Consider the following 18,270-nt stretch of genomic DNA (forward strand, 5'->3'; position numbering starts at 1 on the left):
ATTCAGTGGCTGAGGTAGGCAGAATAAAGATGTCCACATCCTAATCCCCGGAATTTGTGAATATATTATATTAAATGTCAAGGGGGAATTAAGGTTACAGGAGGAATTAAGGATGGAGAGATTATCCTGGATTATCTAAGTGGGACCAACGTAAGCACAAAGGTCCTTATAGAGTGAAGAGGGAGCTGGAAGAGTCAGAACCAGGGAGCTGGCATTATGTTAAAGATTTGACTGACCATTGGTGGCTTTGAAAAAGTTTAACATTATTTTTTTTTAAGATGGTTTGGTTAGCTGGACATGACAGTGAGTTCCTACTGGAACCTAGTGACAATGTCCTCTTTTTTTTTTTTTTTGCGGTACGCGGGCCTCTCACTGTTGTGGCCTCTCCTGCCGCGGAGCACAGGCTCCGGACGTGCAGGCCCAGCGGCCATGGCTCACGGGCCCAGCCGCTCCGCGGCATGTGGGATCCTCCCGGACCAGGGCACGAACCCACGTCCCCTGCATCGGCAGGTGGACTCTCAACCACTGCGCCACCAGGGAAGTCCACAATGTCCTCTTTTTTTAGCCTGGTTGAACTGACCTGGTATAGCTGTAGTCAAATATTAGGATTTCAGCAATGCACCCATCAAAGACTTTATGATCTTCTCATGGAGAAATGACAGTTGGATGATAAATCAGTATTGCACAGTCTTTATGTTTTTTATACCTGTATGTGAATAATGCTGATTAAAAGATGCCAACTGACTAGATAGATAATTGAAAATAGAATTGATACATAATTTTTGGCCTCCTAGGAGCTCTGATTAGCCATGAAAACATGACAACAAATAGTGTATGTGGTAACTTTGATAAGGATAAGAGTTAAGGGGAAATATTGAGGATAAAGAAGATGAGACTATATTGTAAAACAGAAAAAAAAAACTATTGATTTTCATAGGCCTTTCAATGTGTGGGCAGAGAACTTGAATTTTTAATGTTAACAGCGGCAGCCCCTATTTGAGGGGTTGATGTGATCAATTTTGTGTGAGGATAGAATTTTTGAATTTTTCACTCATAAACAAGTGTCTCACTATGTACTATACCCCTTTTAAATCTCTCATAGGACTGCATTTTTCTATTCAAGGAATATCAGACATCTTTTCACAAAACAAGGAAACAGATTTTAGAATCCTCAGGGGAAAAATCTTTTGAGGTTTCAGAAATGTATATATTTGGAAAATTTGAAGCTTTCTGCAAAAGACTGGAGAAGGTAAGCGTCGTGCAGCCACAGTTGCTACTACCAACCGTACCTTTCCAGTTATTTCATACTTTATGTAGCATCACTGAAAATTATTTTTCCAGATCTCTTGTCTTACTATTGATCTGACTCATCCACTATTACTCATAGATTACTGCATTTTATTTTATTTTATTTATTTTATTTTTTTATTTTTTTGCGTTACGCGGGCCTCTCACTGTTGTGGCCCCTCCTGTTGCGGAGCACAGGCTCCAGACACGCAGGCTCAGCGGCCGTGGCTCGCGGGCCCAGCCACTCTGCGGCATGTGGAATCTTCCCGGACCGGGGCACGAACCCGCGTCCCCTGCATCGGCAGGCGGACTCTCAACCACTGTGCCACCAGGGAAGCCCTACTGCATTTTATTATAACTTATTTTTTCATTCCTAATTACTATCTTCTGCCCGTCTCACAAAAGCTATTGCAGACTTTCACTTCTCTTGAGACCTCAATTCTATCTTTACCTATAGAGCTTGAACTTAAAGCTTCTGCTCTTAACCATTGTATCAGGCTGAGAAAAGGTGTGAGGTGACATATCTGCAGTATCTGGCAGAACCCAGTAGTTGTGTCATATCTGGATGTGTGAGCACCTTCTCTTACTAGGCCATATATATGGTCTAAACATAGAGATTGTATGGGCAATGTCTTTGCTGGGCGGATATGGGTTAGAAACTTCAGCACACTTTTTTTTTTTTTTTTTTGCGGTACGCAGGCCTCTCACTATTGTGGCCTCTCCCGTTGCGGAGCACAGGCTCCGGACGCGCAGGCTCAGCGGCCATGGCTCACGGGCCCAGCCGCTCCGCGGCATCTTCCCGGACCGGGGCACGAGCCCGTGTCCCCTGCATTGGCAGGCGGACTCTCAACCACTGCGCCACCAGGGAAGCCCTTCAGCACTTTTGATTCATTCATTGATTAGGACTGGCTGGAGAGGAGTGATGTTTTTCCAGGGGATACAGGGCAGCCTATATCAGAGGCTTCTTCGAATCAACCTTTGCAAAGCCTACAAAGATATCATCTAGGTACCACCCTCCCCATGGCCCCACCGTTCTGCCAACTCCCTAAGTCCTAATAATAGGAGTCTGCTTGTCGTTTGTTGGAAATTGGTGGGGGGCATTTCACAAGTTGAAGGGCATTTCCTGTACATGCCAGCATAGGAAAATATGGGTGATGAACAAAACCAACTTACTGAGTGGGGCTGTTTTTTGTTTGTTTCTTTAGCAGCTTAACTGAGATACAATTCACAAACCATATAATGTATTCATTTAAAGTGTACAAGTCAATGTTTTCCAATATATTCACAGGATTCTGCAACCATACCACCATCTAATTTTAGAACATTTTCATTCCCACTAAAAGAAACCCTGTGCCCATTAGCAGTGATACCCCATTCTCCCCTCTACCCAGCCCTAAGCACCTGCTAATCTACTTTCTGTTTCTATAGATTTGCCTATTCTCGACATTTCATATAAATGGAATCATATAATATGTGGTCTTTTGTGACTGTCTTCTTTCACTTAGTATAGTATTTTCAAGGTTCATCTATGTTGTAGTATTCCTTTTTATTGCTGAATAATATTCCATCATTTGGATATACCATATTTTACTTATCCATTCATTTGTTGGTGGACATTTGGTTTTTCCTACTTTTTGGCTATTATGACTAATGCTGCTATGGATATATATATATATGTGTTTTTGTGGGAACATATGTTGTCATTTCTTTTGAGTATATGCATAGGAGTGGGATTGCTGGGTCAGATAATAACTCCATGTTTACCTTTATTGAGGAAGTGCCAAACTGTTTTTCCAAGTAGTTGCATCATTTTGTAGTCTCAGAAGCAATGTATGAGGGTTCCAATTTCTCTGCATCCTTGTAACACTTATTGTCTGTCTTTTTGAATTTAGCCATCCTAGTGGGTGTGAAGTGACATCTCATTGTAATTTTGATTTGCATTTCCCTGATGACTAATGGTGTTGAGCATCTTTTTTTTTTTTTTTTTTTTTTTTTTTTTTTTGCGGTACGCGGGCCTCTCACTGTCGTGGCCTCTCCCGTTGTGGAGCACAGGCTCCGGACGCGCAGGCTCAGCGGCCATGGCTCACGGGCACAGCCGCTCCGCGGCATGTGGGATCTTCCCGGACCGGGGCACGAACCCGTGTCCCCTGCATCGGCAGGCGGACTCTCAACCATTGCGCCACCAGGGAAGCCCATGTTGAGCATCTTTTTAAATGCTTATTGTCCATCTGTATTTCTTCTTTGGAGAAATTTCTATTTAAATTCTTTGCACGTTTTAAATTGAGTTATTTGTGTTTTCGTAGTTCAGTTTCTAAGAGTTCTTTATATATTCTGGGTCTTAAGTCCCTTATCAGATATGATTTTCAAATATTTTCTCTCTTTCTACAGGTTATCTTTTCACTTTCTTGATTGTGTTCTTTGAAGCAGGATGTTTTGTTTTGTTTTGCTTCAATATTTATTTATTTATTTGTTTATTTTGGCTGCACTGAGTCTTAGTTGTGGCCCATGGGATCTTCGTTGCTGCATGCTGGCTCTTAGTTGCAGCATACGGACTTCTTAGTTGTGGCATACATGTGGGATCTAGTTCCTCGACCAGGGATCGAACCTGGGCCCCCTGCATTGGGAGGGCGGAGTCTTGCCCACTGGACCGCCAGGGAATTCCTTGAAGCAGGAAGTTTTAAATTTTGTTGAAGTCCAATTTATCAAGTATTTCTTTTGTTGCTTGTGCTTTTGGTGCCACATCTGGGAAGATGTTGTGTGAGGCTGTTTTGTGAACAGTAGGATTTCTTGGGGACAAATGTCCAATTTAGAATGATATTGACATGGGTCAAATGAATAATAAGCCCCGTTGGTCAGGACCTGTTCTACAGAAATGTTTAACATTTCTGAAACCATTAGAATGTAAACCTGGAGGTGAGTCCTGGTTACTGTTAATTTTTCCAGGAGCGGGGGCCCTTGCTAACTTGGGTACAGTTTTGCATGTGGTAGAGTTTCCAGGCTGGACCTTAATTATTAGCCTGTGTGCAGTAAAGATCTTTGGTGGCAGGTCTGATGCTGGGCATAATGAACATCCACCTGGAAAGCAGCAGCCCAAGCATTCCTGATGCTAGAGGGAGTGGGTAATAATGGCCAGCTATATTAGCTACTCCCCCGCCTTACCTCTGGAGAAGCCCTGCCTGTAGTCTTAAGGATACAACTTCATGCCACAGAGGCTCAGCAGTCAGAGCCAGCGCAGCACTCCCTAGGGACCTTACTTGAAGTGCATCCTGGTTACTAGGTTATTCCAACTCCCCTGTGCTAAGAATTTCTCGGCTGACTGGCAACTCTCCCAGGTGTAACTGGTGGATGTTGGTGTCCAGATTCTTAAAGGTGGGGCATAATAGTTACCTGGAAATGTGGCCAGAATTTTTATAATCCTCTAGAGGTGGTTACTGAATGGCCTTGGTGGGCTTCCCCTGCTGAGTGGGGCATAGCAGGGACCACTGTGGGACCACCCCTATGAGCTCTTAAATAGTTGAAGAGGAGAGACAGAAGGGCAGGCTAAGCCAGAGCCTGTTAGGGAAAGCTCAGATTCAGATGTCAGGATGACCAAGTATGAAAGTCAAAGGACAGACAGGATTGAGCTTGGGGTTGGAGAACCAGGACCTCAGAGTTGGGCAGAGATGTTGGGGATCTTTAAGGAACAAGTGAGGAGGAAAGTGCTAGTGTGTCAGCTTAGGGTGCCTGAAACGCATCTTTTTTGGTAGGTGGAGACTTGGTGCATTGAGTGTTAGTCTGCCCTAAAGAACCAGAATTGTGTATAATATCCCTTGTTTCTGTTCTGCCATGTAAATTTTGGTGAATTTTGGTTTCTCAATATTGATGAATTTGGTTTCTCAGAGCTCTGTCTTTAGTTTTCTTCTCACCCTGAACATTTGTGGGAGAGAAGCGAAGGAGTGGGAAGCTTTGAGCATTGTTTTCCAGAGCAGGAATCAAAATGGGGAATCATTTTGATGAATATTAAGGAACTGAGAAGCCTGTGGACATGAAAGACTTTTTTTTTTTTTTTTTTTTTGGTGAAGTACGTGGTGTTGGTACATTGAGATGGAGCCAGCTGTTTCTGAAATAAAGTTCATTGTGAGGATTTTCCGGGGTTCTTTAGGGGTCAGAAGTGACTACGGTCATCTTTCAGGATTGTGTGACCTTTCCTTTGCCTGAATGTGGAATTATGCTAGTGTTACATATCAGAACTATGGTGAGGGCCAGAAAGATGGTAACACTTTTGAATCCAGTGATCCAGTGAAACGATTTTCAGAACATTCTCAAGAACAAAATGCTGAAACTATTTAGACCTCTGCAAGGCCTTTTACTCACTGTCCCTCACCACCCCACCTCCTCTTGGAAGACAAGGTGATCAGATTCTGAGAAAGGCTCTAAACTCTCTCTACTTATGGCAGAACATCCTCTGTCTTAAATAGTCTAAGAGTAGTAATGACTGGAACAGAAATTTGTCTTCTGTTTTCTCTCCTCTGGTTGGTTTTACCTTAAATGATTCTAAAGCCTGTTTATTGGCTTGTTTTTTAAAAATCATTGATTCATTAAGAGTTAATTCTAGGGAAGGGTGCTAATTTCTAACTTTTAAACTAAAGTAACACTTTTCTTTTTAAGATTACAGAAATGATAACTACTGTGCAAACATATTCAGCCTTGAGCAATTCTCCCATAGAGGGAATAGACATTATGGCAATAAAATTCAAAAATATATATCAAGGGGTTAAGAAAAAGCAGTATGATATTTTGGATCCAAGAAGGACAGAATTTGACATGGATTTCTTAGATTTCACGGCAAAAATCAAGGCTTTAGAGGTAAGTAATTATACACACTTTTGATTTAGTAAAGCTGAAATGTAATCAATAGTACTGAAATTCACATATTTACTATTTATTACAAATTACTCTTGCAAATTGATCAGAAATATTTGCCAGCATGAATAATTTTCTTACCAGCCCACAAAATGTTTTCTTTTTTTTTTTAATGAAAAATGAGCTTATTCAATAAAAGATATCAGTAACTAACCAGAAGCCCAAAGGGCTTATTGTAGCTGGGTTTATTTTTAATGTGTATTAAAAAATATATTTGATTTTTGTTGTGCCAAGGACTAGTGTCACTTGTCCTGTGTAAGAGAGAATTCGTAGGCCTTGTTCCTTGTTCAGTGTGAGAAGATTTGAGAGCAGGTTAGGACGATGGAACACTCTTCCCTTGGCACTGTGCTTTATGGCCACATTCTCTCTGCAGCTTAGAGGATGACTCTGAAGAGACCCTCCTCCTGTCTGTCATAGCTGAAGGGACACCAGAGGGATGAGACTGTAACAGGTTTCTTTCTCACCTTTTGGGCTAATATGACTTCAGTTACTCTCTTACTGAAAACTGTTAACCTAGGTGTAGCCCCAGGGAATAGTCTCCTCTTTGCTGCAGAATGTCTTGGAGACACAGAGAGGGACAAGAATATACCCTGCCCACTTCCTGAGTCTTAAATCCTTGCCAAGAAGGTGAGGAAGATGATATACTTTTTCTCATTTATTTTACTTTTTTTTTGTGGTACGCGGGCCTCTCACTGTTGTGGCCTCTCCCGCCGCGGAGCACAGGCCCCGGACGCGCAGGCTCAGCAGCCACGGCTCACGGGCCCAGCCGCCCTGTGGCACGCGGGATCCTCCCGGACTGGGGCATGAACCCGCGTCCCCTGCATCGGCAGGCGGACTCTCAACAACTGCGCCACCAGGGAAGCCCTCTCATTTATTTTTTTTTAAAGACTCTCTAAAAACTATATTGTATGTAATTTGGGCAATATAAATTTAAAAGATCCTAAAATTCTAGCAACAACACTTTTTCTTTTTGACACAGGTTTCCTTTCAGTTTTTGAAAGTTAGACTCTGATAGGGAGACATATTTTACTTTTTACTTCTAGTGTTTGGTTTTGGGAGTTATATCTTGATAGCAGTGGGAATTTGTGTTTTTTAAAAAACTTATTGCTTAAATTATTTTTATGATTCATTAATAAGATTATATGTTATAAAGCCTTTACTGTGGTCTTAGATACAAGTTTAGCTTTCAGTAAATTTAGAGGCCATATTAAGGTTTTAGTATCTAAAAAGATATGCCAGTGTTTTAACTTTTCTTCCTTTTACAATGTTTGATTAATGGGTGTAGTATGTACTTGTAGACAGTACCAATATAATCTATAAGTGAAAGTAATTTGCGGAGTGCTTCAGTTCCATCACTTGGGCACCAGGAGTTTGGAGTTCACTGTTCAGGATGGTGGGAGTCTTCGAAGAACATTTTCGGTTTCTTGGAAGAACATTTTCAGTTTCTTATTCCTCCTTAGTGTGGCAAAGAGGTTTCTGAGAGCAGCCGTGTTAGAAAATGACACCTGTTCACCCTGGGTGTCTGTAGTGTCATTACACTGCTCTACCGACATGCTAAGAAATCCTAAATCTCCCAAAAAAATGTACTTTGTAAGGGACTTTCACTCCTTTGATAAATTCTCTAGGTCAACATCCAATAAATAATGAGCCGCAAATGCAAACCACATATATAATTTTAATTTTTTAGTAGCCACGTGCATAAAAGTAAAAAGAAGTAGGTGATGTTAATTTTAATGATATACTTTATTCAACCCAACATATTCAAAATATTATTATTTTAACATATCACTAATAAAAACCATTATGAGATATTCTTATTTTCATACTGTCTTTGAAGTTTTGTGTGTATTTTACATTTATAGCACATCTCACTTAGAAGTAGTGACATTTTAAGTGCTCAGTAGAAACATGTGGCCAGTGGCCACCATACCAGACAGTGCAGTTCTAGATGCTTAGATGGTAGATGTATTTAAGGCTCGTATTTTGATTCTGTAGGAGAATCATTCATTGTTGTTAAACAAAACTAATCTTTTCCTTAACTCAAAAGATCATTCAAACATTAATGTTGCATTTCAGGTACAAATACAGGCATTCATGAACAGTACTTTTGGAAAAATTTTGTCTTCTCAGCAGGCTCTTCAGCTGCTTCAAAGGTATTTATAATGCATTAAGCAGTATAGTTTCTAGGTGGGATAACTTTAGAGCTGAAAATAACAATTTCAAAAAAATTTTGGAAATCTCTCCTATGTAAACTTTAAAACTTACAAACAGTAATCTCCCAATTACCATTAAATAGACTGGTGAAAATTGAAATATAGTATGATATTTTTCATTTTCATTTTTCATTGCATTTTTTGGTAGCGGAAAATCTTTCAATAAGGAAATGATTTCACATTTTCCCCCAGCTATGTAATATGTTAAGGTTAATTTCGTAAGTGTTATTGGAAAGGGAACAAATAATGTTTAATTCTGCATACTGAAAGGATTTCTAACAGTGAAATTATCTAAGAATAGTAGGTCCCCAAACTTTCTGTTTTCCCTCCTGAGTGCTTATGTAGCTGCCTTTCCTTCTAGTCCTGACAGCGGTGCTCCCCTAAAGGGCAGGAAAGCCTGGATTAGAAGGATGGGCTGGACCAGAAGCCGTTTTCTTGCAGCTCAGGAAGGGCTCACTACGCATGTTAGGGACCGTTTTGAAATTCTCCCCTGAGAGCCAGTGGATCTGGGTTTGGGTCTGACTTTGGGTTTGGGTCTGACTTTCCCATCTCTCTAATGCTGGATCATACCTGTGAAACCTTACCTCATGAGACCATCATAACAGTTGAAACAGACATATAATGATTTTGATGAGTGACAGTACTGTACAAACAGATGGCAGTACCATTTTCTTGGCAATTTCTCTGTCTCTCTCTTTTTACCTATGGTATGCTGGTGTCAACTCATTTTATTATCAGAAAGTTATGGTTCTCGTACTTCCTATGCATAACTTAGTCTCTTAGTGGATGTGACATTTGGCTGACAAAATCATTATATCATTATGCCGATTTGGGATGGCGTGAGCAGTAATATTGGCAAGGGGACATTCATTGAGCTCCCCTCCATCTTTGCTAAGCCAGCTCCCCACTCATCTTTTTAATCTCAGTTCAGATGTCACTTTTTCAAGTAAGTCTTTCTTGACTTCCCAGACTTGGTTGGGTTCCCCTGTTACATGCATTTCTGGCACCCTTGTAATTTAAATAATTATTTATGTCACTCCTGACCGATCTCTGCCTTTTCCGTAAGGTAATCATTGGCTCCAAGAGGGCTGGAACCACACCTGTCTTGTCCATCACTGTAACCTAGGGCAATGCATGAGGCCTGGTGTGAATATCTGTCAAATGAGTGAATGGATTTTTAGGACTGCAACAATTCTTAAGTGTGTTTCTCATTTATTTTTAAATTATTCACCCTCAATTGCTTTTAGATTCCAAAAACTGAACATTCCCTGTCTTCAATTAGAAATAAACCACACCATTGGGCTTATTCTTCAGTATTATGTGGCTGAACTTGAAGCTATTAAGAAGGCAAGTATCATATTTATAAATAGAATGGTACTTCAGTACAAAAAGAAAAAATATTCTGGAAGTATTTGCCATCATTATCTTGTGCCAAGCTTATCAGACAAATCCTGTCACTGCTGAGTATCTTTTTTTTTTTTTTGACGGTCCTCTCACTGTTGTGGCCTCTCCCGCTGTGGAGCACAGGCTCCTGACGCGCAGGCTCAGCGGCCATGGCTCACGGGCCCAGCCGCTCCGCGGAATGTGGGATCTTCCCAGATCGGGGCATGAACCCATGTCCCCTGCATCGGCAGGCGGACTCTCAACCACTACGCCACCAGGGAAGCCCTGCTGAGTATCTTTGATGCTCCTCTTTCTATGGGAGAAGGTGCTGACAGTGTGTGTCCCTGGACAGCCAGATCATACCCCTTTGCTCTTAAGAACTGTCTTTTTATGACAGCATTCATGTATGCATGGGAAAGCCCGTTTAAGTTAATATTTTTGGGTATCAAAATATGGGCTCTGGAGAATATTATGACAGATATAATGTAGCTGTGTGCTCCTGCTTTATTTTTTAATTTTTTTAAATACAAGAAGTGATTTATTAGAGCATCCCTTGTGGTGCGGTGGTTAAGAATCCGCCTGCCAATGCAGGGGACATGGGTTCGAGCCCTGGTCCGGGAAGATCCCACATGCCACGGACCATGCATGCAACTAAGCCTGTGTGCCACAGCTACTGAGCCTGTGCTCTAGAGTCCGTGAACCACAACTACTGAGCCCACATGCCACAACTACTGAAGCCCGCGCGCCTAGAGCCCGTGCTCCGCAACAAGAGAAGCCACTGCAATGAGAAGCCCGCACACCACAACGAAGAGTAGCCCCCGCTCACCGCCACTAGAGAAAGCCCGCACGCAGCAACGAAGACCCAACACAGCCAAAAATAAAATAAATAAATTTATAAAAAATAAAAGAAGTGATTTATTAGAATAGGACGCTTGTGAGGCTTACAAGTCGGCGGGTCGGAGGGTGCTGCACACAGAGAACTTAGTGGGCAACTAAGTTTTATAATTAAAGGAAAAGTTGGGAGGGGGAGAAGACCACCTTCTTCCTCATTTCTTTTTAAATTTTACTTAAAAAAATTTTTTTTATTGGGGTATAGTTGATTTACAATGTTGTATTAGTTTCAGGTGTACAGCAAAGTGAAACAGTTATACATATGTCCACTCTTTTTTTTTCTTGATTCTCTTCCCATATAGGCCACTACAGAGTACTGAGTAGAGTTCCCTGTGCTGTACAGCAGGTTCTTATTAGTTATGTATTTTATGTATAGTAGTGTGTGTATGTCAACCCCAAGCTCCAGCTTTTGAATACATCCTTAAAATTGGGGATAAAAGGCAGAAAAAAAGTATACATGTAATGGGAAGTAAGGGTTAAGAGAGAATTAAGTGTCGTATATTATAATCATCATAGTTTTTGAGCCTCAGGTTGATATCTCTGGAGTGCATTTACGTATTTATTGACTACCTCTTGTGTATAAAACATGTGAATAATGGTAAAACATCAATACAAATATAGCTGTATATATTTTTGCCTTTTCCATTGTATTGAATTTCAAACATTAATGCCAGACCTTTAATTACAGCTTTATCATTCTCAAAAAGATGACCCACCTCTTGCTCGCAACATGCCCCCTATAGCAGGAAAGATCCTTTGGGTGAGGCAGCTCTATCACCGGATAAGTGAGCCCATCAACTATTTTTTTGTAAGCCAATAGTTAAATTTACAGTATGTGGATCATGGTGGTTTTTAATACAAGAAATATATTTTATCCTGTAACATTTGTGTCCAGTAAAGTAGCTAGAGCTAATTCTTTTACTGGGCAAAGGAAATTTAGTTTACAAATATGCTTGAGAGAGACTAAGCTATTTCTTTCATGTTTGGTAGATAATCCCATTTAATTATAGTTAATCTCTAAGGGGACGAATCTTAAAAATTTATGACGCTTAATAAACAGGACACTCTCTTTTGTAAAATAATTGTTTTGAAAATAATAGAACACAGGCCTAGTACTGAAACTTACTTCTATATGTGGACGGATAGGTCACTGATACACATTATTGAAGGTTAGGATGCACTCAGAGTATATTCCTGTGTATTGAACTGAGACCAAGAGCAGAGTATAATAGAGTACATTCATCCTCTGTGTCCTTAAGACTATTAGATTTCTGAAAAACACCAGGATAGTCTTAAGCCTTGTTGGCATTCTGAAATTGCCAGTTTGTTTTCTCTCTCTCTTTTTTTTTGTTGTTGTTTTCTGTTTGCTTTGCTTCATTTGCTTTGTTTTTTAAAAAGACAGAGTAGCAAAGCAGAGTTGGTTTGCCTGGTGTTATGTCTTAGGCCTAAACGTGGAACAAAATAGCTACAAAACAACAGTCCTGCAAATAATTTTATTATTTAAGCATTATCAAATATTAAGTTTTTGTTGTTTCCGTTTGGCTGCTATCATTTATTTTATTGTTCTCAATATTAAAAAAAATTAAAACGATGACCTTAGACAAGAGGCCAGGATGGGGACTCAATTGTTTATTGACTTTATAGTGACAGAGCAGAGATTGTCCTGTTTTTGATAATGTGTGAATCAAAACAAAAAAATGTTCAATTTCTTCATAAAGAAATTTGGTTTCTGTTCTTTGATATACATTTAGTTTTTTTTTTTTTTTTTTTAATTTGGAGAGGAGGGAGGGAGAGGGAGGGAGGGAGGGAATCTATACTTACTTCTTTTTTTGGTGCTGAATTTAGGAATTTGCCCTGATATTCACAGTTCAAGGAAGATCAGTTCATTGTATCTTGCCCAGAAAAGTAGGGAGAGAACAGAGCACTGGAGGTGGAGACTTTCAGTGCCTCGGACCGGCCGTAGGCCTAGAGACCTCTCTTTTTAAATCCTTTATTTCCTTTTCCAGTTTCCCCTTTCTACTGATCAGGTTTCCCTACTTCCATCTGTAGCTTGTCTGGCCTTCCTCATCTCTGATTTTTGTCTGAGGTAAAATCTAAATGGGTAGTATCATTATTTGATGTCATTTAAAATGTAAATAGCTTTACGGTTTGGGTAAGAAAACAATCAGCAGACTTTTAAAAATAAATCTTTGTTTTTCCCTTAAAAAACAGAAAAACTCGGACATTTTGTCAAGTGCAGAAGGCAAAGCTGTCATTCGTCAGTATAATAAAATTTCCTACGTTCTGGTGGAATTTGAGGTGGTCTATCATACAGCCTGGATCAAAGAGATCTCGCAGTTACAGTATGGTGTGTGTAAGACTGCAGTGACACTACAGAGCGGGTGTTAGGAGATTTTGAATGAGTTTGTGGTTCTGGAGAATTTTTACATCTTTTTTATATAACTGTATGATGGTTAAATTTAGCTTTGGGGAGGATACAATTATTTATTTCTTTACAGTTAATAATATTCTGATTTTATAAGCAGAAATTGTCATGAGCTTAAAGTTGATATACTAAGATTATGACTTTATCCTGAAAAACAGTATTTAAAAGTAAATAACAAGACTCCTTATTGATATTTCTCCATATACTGGGGAAGGTTTTATATCCAGTTTTATCATGCTATAGATTCAAATCACAGTCCTAATCAGAGGAAAAGGAATTGCAGCTTGCTTGTCTTCCTTCTTTTCTCCCTCTCTCCTCCTTTCCTCCCTTCCTTCCTTCCTCCCACCCTTCCTTTTTTTCCCCTCCTCTCTTCCTCCCTCCCTCCCTTTCTTTCTCTTCCTGTAACTGAATTTAACTTCAGTTCTGATCTCCATTAAATTAAGAGTATTAGGGCTGTGTTCAAGTACCTCTGAGGGGTGCCAAGGTGTTGGGAAGAGTTAAGTGTGAGGTGCGGGGATGGATGGTTTTAAGCCATCATCCATCTATGCTGACATCACCTGGGATGTTGTTGTTATTATGTGGGCTCGGTTGTTGGTCAGTTCAGGTTCCTGCTTTGTCTCATATTTACCTTAATCTCTTATTCGTAACCTTGGTGGAACCCTGACTGTGTCCCCTGGTAGGAAAGTTTCTCCCTCCCACACCAGGATCTCCACTTTAGCAGAGCACAGAATTGCAGGCATAGGAAGCACAAATTCGGAGGTCGGCTCACTGGGAGTGATGGTGAGAGGGGCCACTCCTAGTTCTGACTCTTGGTTCCAGACCCATGTACTTTAACTGTTGGGGCCACAGCACTATATACAGGCCATTGATCCACTGCATGATTGCATCCTGGAGGACAGGGCTTCAACCCTGCAGGATGTCTTCCCAACTGGCACCTTAGTTAAGCCTTAAATACACCAATTCTATCAGGCGAGCTGTTTCTGGGTAATGCACATGGTAGGGCCCTATGGATCCTAATGAAAACCTGCTAATGGAGCAACGGTCTCAAAGGAGCATTAAAAGAAGGTTATAATTCACATTATAGAAGAGAGCAAAGAGCATTTTTAGCAATTGAAATATGGAGCATGTACTGTTTTGCTTCTACAATACTATGCACTTTTCTAAATTGTTTTTGTCCTGCTGATTTTTCCTCTTATCTGCACACATTCCATAAAAAGTTCAACAATCCCCTGATCTATAAAGCCCTTCTTTATTCTTCCTGGCCGATAATAATGTCTTCCTCCTCCAGAGGCCCCCCCCCCACACTTTATCATGACATTTGTTGCTTTATAGATCTGTCTTATCTCCCCTACACATTCCAGGAATACTCTCTGTGTCTGTTTCATCTTTGTGTCCTTTCAGTAACAGTCATAGTTAACATTTATATAATATTTATCATATGCCAGGCTGTGTCTAAGCACTTTACATATACAACCTCCTTTGATTCTCATGGCAACCCTCTGAGGAATTATTATTATCCTCATTTTACAGATGAGGAAACTGAGGTACTGAGAAGTTAAGTAACTTGCCCAAGATCACAGAGCTAGGGAGTGGCAGGGCTAGGATTCAAACATGCCTTTCATGTGAACACAGGCTAGTGGAAATGAATTGCTCTGGAAGGCTTCTTGTTGTTATATTGATGTAACTATACTTAACCATATAGAAACTTGGAATAATAATTGGAGAACTAGTATTGGCCTCCTTTTGATTTGCTGTATAAAGTTTCTCTAATGATGATTCACATAGAATGTTCACTCAGTCCTGGAGCAGACTTCCTGGCTGTCTTTTTTTTTTTTTTTTTAAGACATTGGGGGTAGGAGTTTATTAATTAATTAATTTATTTTTGCTGTGTTGGGTCTTCGTTTCTGTGCGAGGGCTTTCCCTAGCTGTGGCAAGCGGGGGCCACTCTTCATTGCGGTGCGCGGGCCTCTCGCTATCGCGGCCTTTCTTGTTGCGGAGCACAGGCTGCAGACGCGCAGGCTCAGTAGTTGTAGCTCACGGGACTAGTTGCTCCGCGGCATGTGGGATCCTCCCAGACCAGTGCTCAAACCCGTGTCCCCTGCATTGGCAGGTGGACTCTCAACCACTGCGCCACCAGGGATGCCCTGGCTGTCATTATTATTAGTGGTCTTGCTGACCATTTTGTCCTGTCAAGGAAGCTCAGAACTGTCTTGAGGAACACAAATTTCATTACTGGAATGTCCCAACGTTATTTTGGAATTTACTTGGGAGGATAAATGATTTCTAGCCAAATTTTAAAAAGATTCCAAATGAATTGGGTAAAGTTTTTAGTTGAAATCTTCATGAAACCAGCATCATTAAGAATCATATCAAGACTAATTTTATTTGTTGAGTAAAAGTCAGCTAACTTCAAAGAGAGATACAGTCTATTTTGCTTTACTAGAAATTTGATGCAGCCATAGTCTGTGAAGTAATGTGAGGCTTGGAAGATACATGTCCAATTCTCATGTTATCAGTGTTTGTTAATATAAAATGCAACTCAAGCTGGCACATACTAGTCTATAAGTGTGTTATTATTATGCCTCTAGAAGTAATTCATGTTAGGATAACAAATGATCTAAGGCTATTCAGCATGAAGCATTTGGGATTATGTATTTCAATTCTCAATAAAAAACATATCTGAAAGTGCCTATTTATATGAATGATGTTCATGTAGTAACTCAGGTGTAGGCTAAAAAATATCTTCCTCTACATTCTAGGAGTTCACAACTCAATGGTGTTTAATAAATATTTCTTACTGATACTGAGCCTAGTTATCGATTTAAGTCAGATAAACCTCCTTAAAGAAGCCACTTTGGAGTTAGGTGTAGAAAAGGGTTTGAAATCTATGAAGTGTGTCATATTTTGTAGTTGGACACATCTTCCAGTTCTCTCTCCCAGTCACAAGCCATAAAAATAAACTGACATTGTATTACAGCCCTTTTAGACCCACTCAGAAAAGTATCGCAGTTCATAGCACAAAGGCTAACCATTCTTGGTCCATTTTTACCTCTCTGGATCTGATTTTATAGTTTGCAGATACTCTGTATTCGTTTATCTACGTTTTGAGCACTGACTGTGTATCAGATACTGTGCCTTAGCACCTGGGATATCCAAAACTATTGTTCTATTCTTAAGAAGTCAGTAGTTCAATGGTGAAGACAGGCATGTAAACAGGGCTGGAAGCAGAAATCTAGAATAACAGAAATCTAGAATAAGTTATGTCAATAATTGCTTATTTGTAGCTTTGCAAGCCACACTTTTTGTGCGACATCCAGAAACGGGGAAGTTGCTGGTTAATTTTGATCCCAAAATTTTGGAAGTTGTTCGGGAAACTAAATGCATGATAAAAATGAAGCTGGATGTACCAGAACAGGCAAAGAGATTGCTAAAATTGGAAAGTAAATTGAAAGGAGATAAATTGTACTTGCAGGTAAGATGGATTCTATTTTCTGGTTATTTTGAAAGAGTTTTTTTTTTTTGTATTTTTTTTTTTTTTTTTTGCGGTACGCGGGCCTCTCACTGCTGTGGCCTCTCCCGTTGCGGAGCCCAGGCTCCGGACGCGCAGGCTCAGCGGCCATGGCTCACGGGCCCAGCCGCTCCGCGGCATGTGGGATCTTCCCGGACCGGGGCACGAACCCGCGTCCCCTGCATCGGCAGGCGGACTCTCAACCACTGCGCCACCAGGGAAGCCCTGTATTTTTTTTTTTTTAAAGAAAAAGATACCTTTGCAGTTGTGCTAATGCAGCATTGGGGAGGAATTTGTTATTATGTTGATTCTTTTAATTATTTCAGCTTTATTGAGGGTTAATTGACAAATAAAATTGTAAGATAATTAAAGTGTACATTGTGATGATTTGATATACATATATATTGTGAAAGGATTCCTTCCACCTAGTCAGTTAACTAACACATCCATCACTATATATATATTGGTGAGAACATTTAAGTTCTCTCTTAGCAGATTTCAATTGTACGATAACGGTGTTATCAACTAGTCACCATGTTATACATTAGATTCTCATATCTTATTTGTCTTATAGCTGAAAGTTTGTACCTTTTTACTAATACCTCCCTATTTCCCCTACCCCTGGCAACTACTTTTCTACTCTGTGTTGGATTTTTTAGATTCCACATATAAGTGATATTATACAGTTTGTCTTCCTCTGTCTGACTTATTTCACTTAGCATAATGCCCTCAAGGTCCATCCATGTTGTCACAAATGGCAGGATGTCCTTCTTTCTCATGGTTGAATAATATTCCATTGTGTGTATATCACCTCTTTATCCCTTCATCCACTGATGGATGGTTGTTTCCATATTTTGGCTGTTGTGAATAATGCTGCAATGAACATTGGAGTGCATATATATTTTCAAATTAGTATTCTTATATTCTTTGGATAAAATCCCAGAAGTGGGATTGCTGGATCATATAGTAGTTCTACTTTGGTTTTTTGAGGAACCTCCATACTGTTTTCCATAATGGTTGCACCAATTTACATTCCCGCCAACAGTGCCTGAGGGTTCCTTACTCTCCACATCCTCACCAGCATTTGTTATTTGTTATCTTTTTTTTGATAATAGCTATTCTGATAGCTGTGAGGTGGTATCTCACTATGGTTTTGATTTGCATTTCCCTGGTGATTAGTGAAGGTGAACAATTTTTCATGTTCCTATTGGCCATTTTTATGTCTTCTTCAGAAAAATGTCTATTCAGTTCCTTTGCCCATGTTTTAACTGGATTGTTTGCTATTGAGTTTTGTGAGTTCTTTATGTATTTTGGATATTAACCCCTTATCACATATATGATTTGTAAGTATTTTACCATAGGTTGTCTTTTCATTTAGTTGATGAAAACAAAATGAGGAAGCTTTTTAGTTTGATGTAGTCTCATTAATTTTTGCTTTTGCTGCTTGTGCTTTTGGTGTTAAATCCAAAAAAATCATGGCCAAGACTGATGTCAAGAAGTTTACCCCCTATGTTTACTTCTAGGAGTTTTATGGTTTCGGGTCTTAAATTTCAGGCTTTAATCCATTTTGAGTTTATTTTTGTGTACAGTATAAGATAGTGGTCCAGTTTCATTCTTTTGCATGTGGCTGTCCAGTTTTCCCAATATCACTTACTGAAGAG

The 18,270-nt window shown here is 39.9% G+C and overlaps 1 protein-coding gene across 1 annotated transcript in view; it reads left to right on the forward strand.

Annotated features, from left to right (window-relative positions):
* The window catches only part of DNAH8 (dynein axonemal heavy chain 8), a 322,160-nt gene that overhangs the window by 33,507 nt on the left and 270,383 nt on the right, over positions 1 to 18,270 (forward strand). The window contains exons 11-17 of the mRNA XM_065885438.1: positions 1,103 to 1,249; positions 5,935 to 6,132; positions 8,266 to 8,342; positions 9,650 to 9,749; positions 11,365 to 11,484; positions 12,888 to 13,023; positions 16,386 to 16,573. Coding sequence (XP_065741510.1) covers positions 1,103 to 1,249; positions 5,935 to 6,132; positions 8,266 to 8,342; positions 9,650 to 9,749; positions 11,365 to 11,484; positions 12,888 to 13,023; positions 16,386 to 16,573 — 966 coding nt within the window. The remainder of the gene's footprint in view (positions 1 to 1,102; positions 1,250 to 5,934; positions 6,133 to 8,265; positions 8,343 to 9,649; positions 9,750 to 11,364; positions 11,485 to 12,887; positions 13,024 to 16,385; positions 16,574 to 18,270) is intronic.

The sequence above is a fragment of the Phocoena phocoena genome, chromosome 10 (genome assembly GCF_963924675.1).
Source record: "Phocoena phocoena chromosome 10, mPhoPho1.1, whole genome shotgun sequence".
In the NCBI taxonomy this organism is placed as follows: Eukaryota; Metazoa; Chordata; class Mammalia; order Artiodactyla; family Phocoenidae; genus Phocoena; species Phocoena phocoena.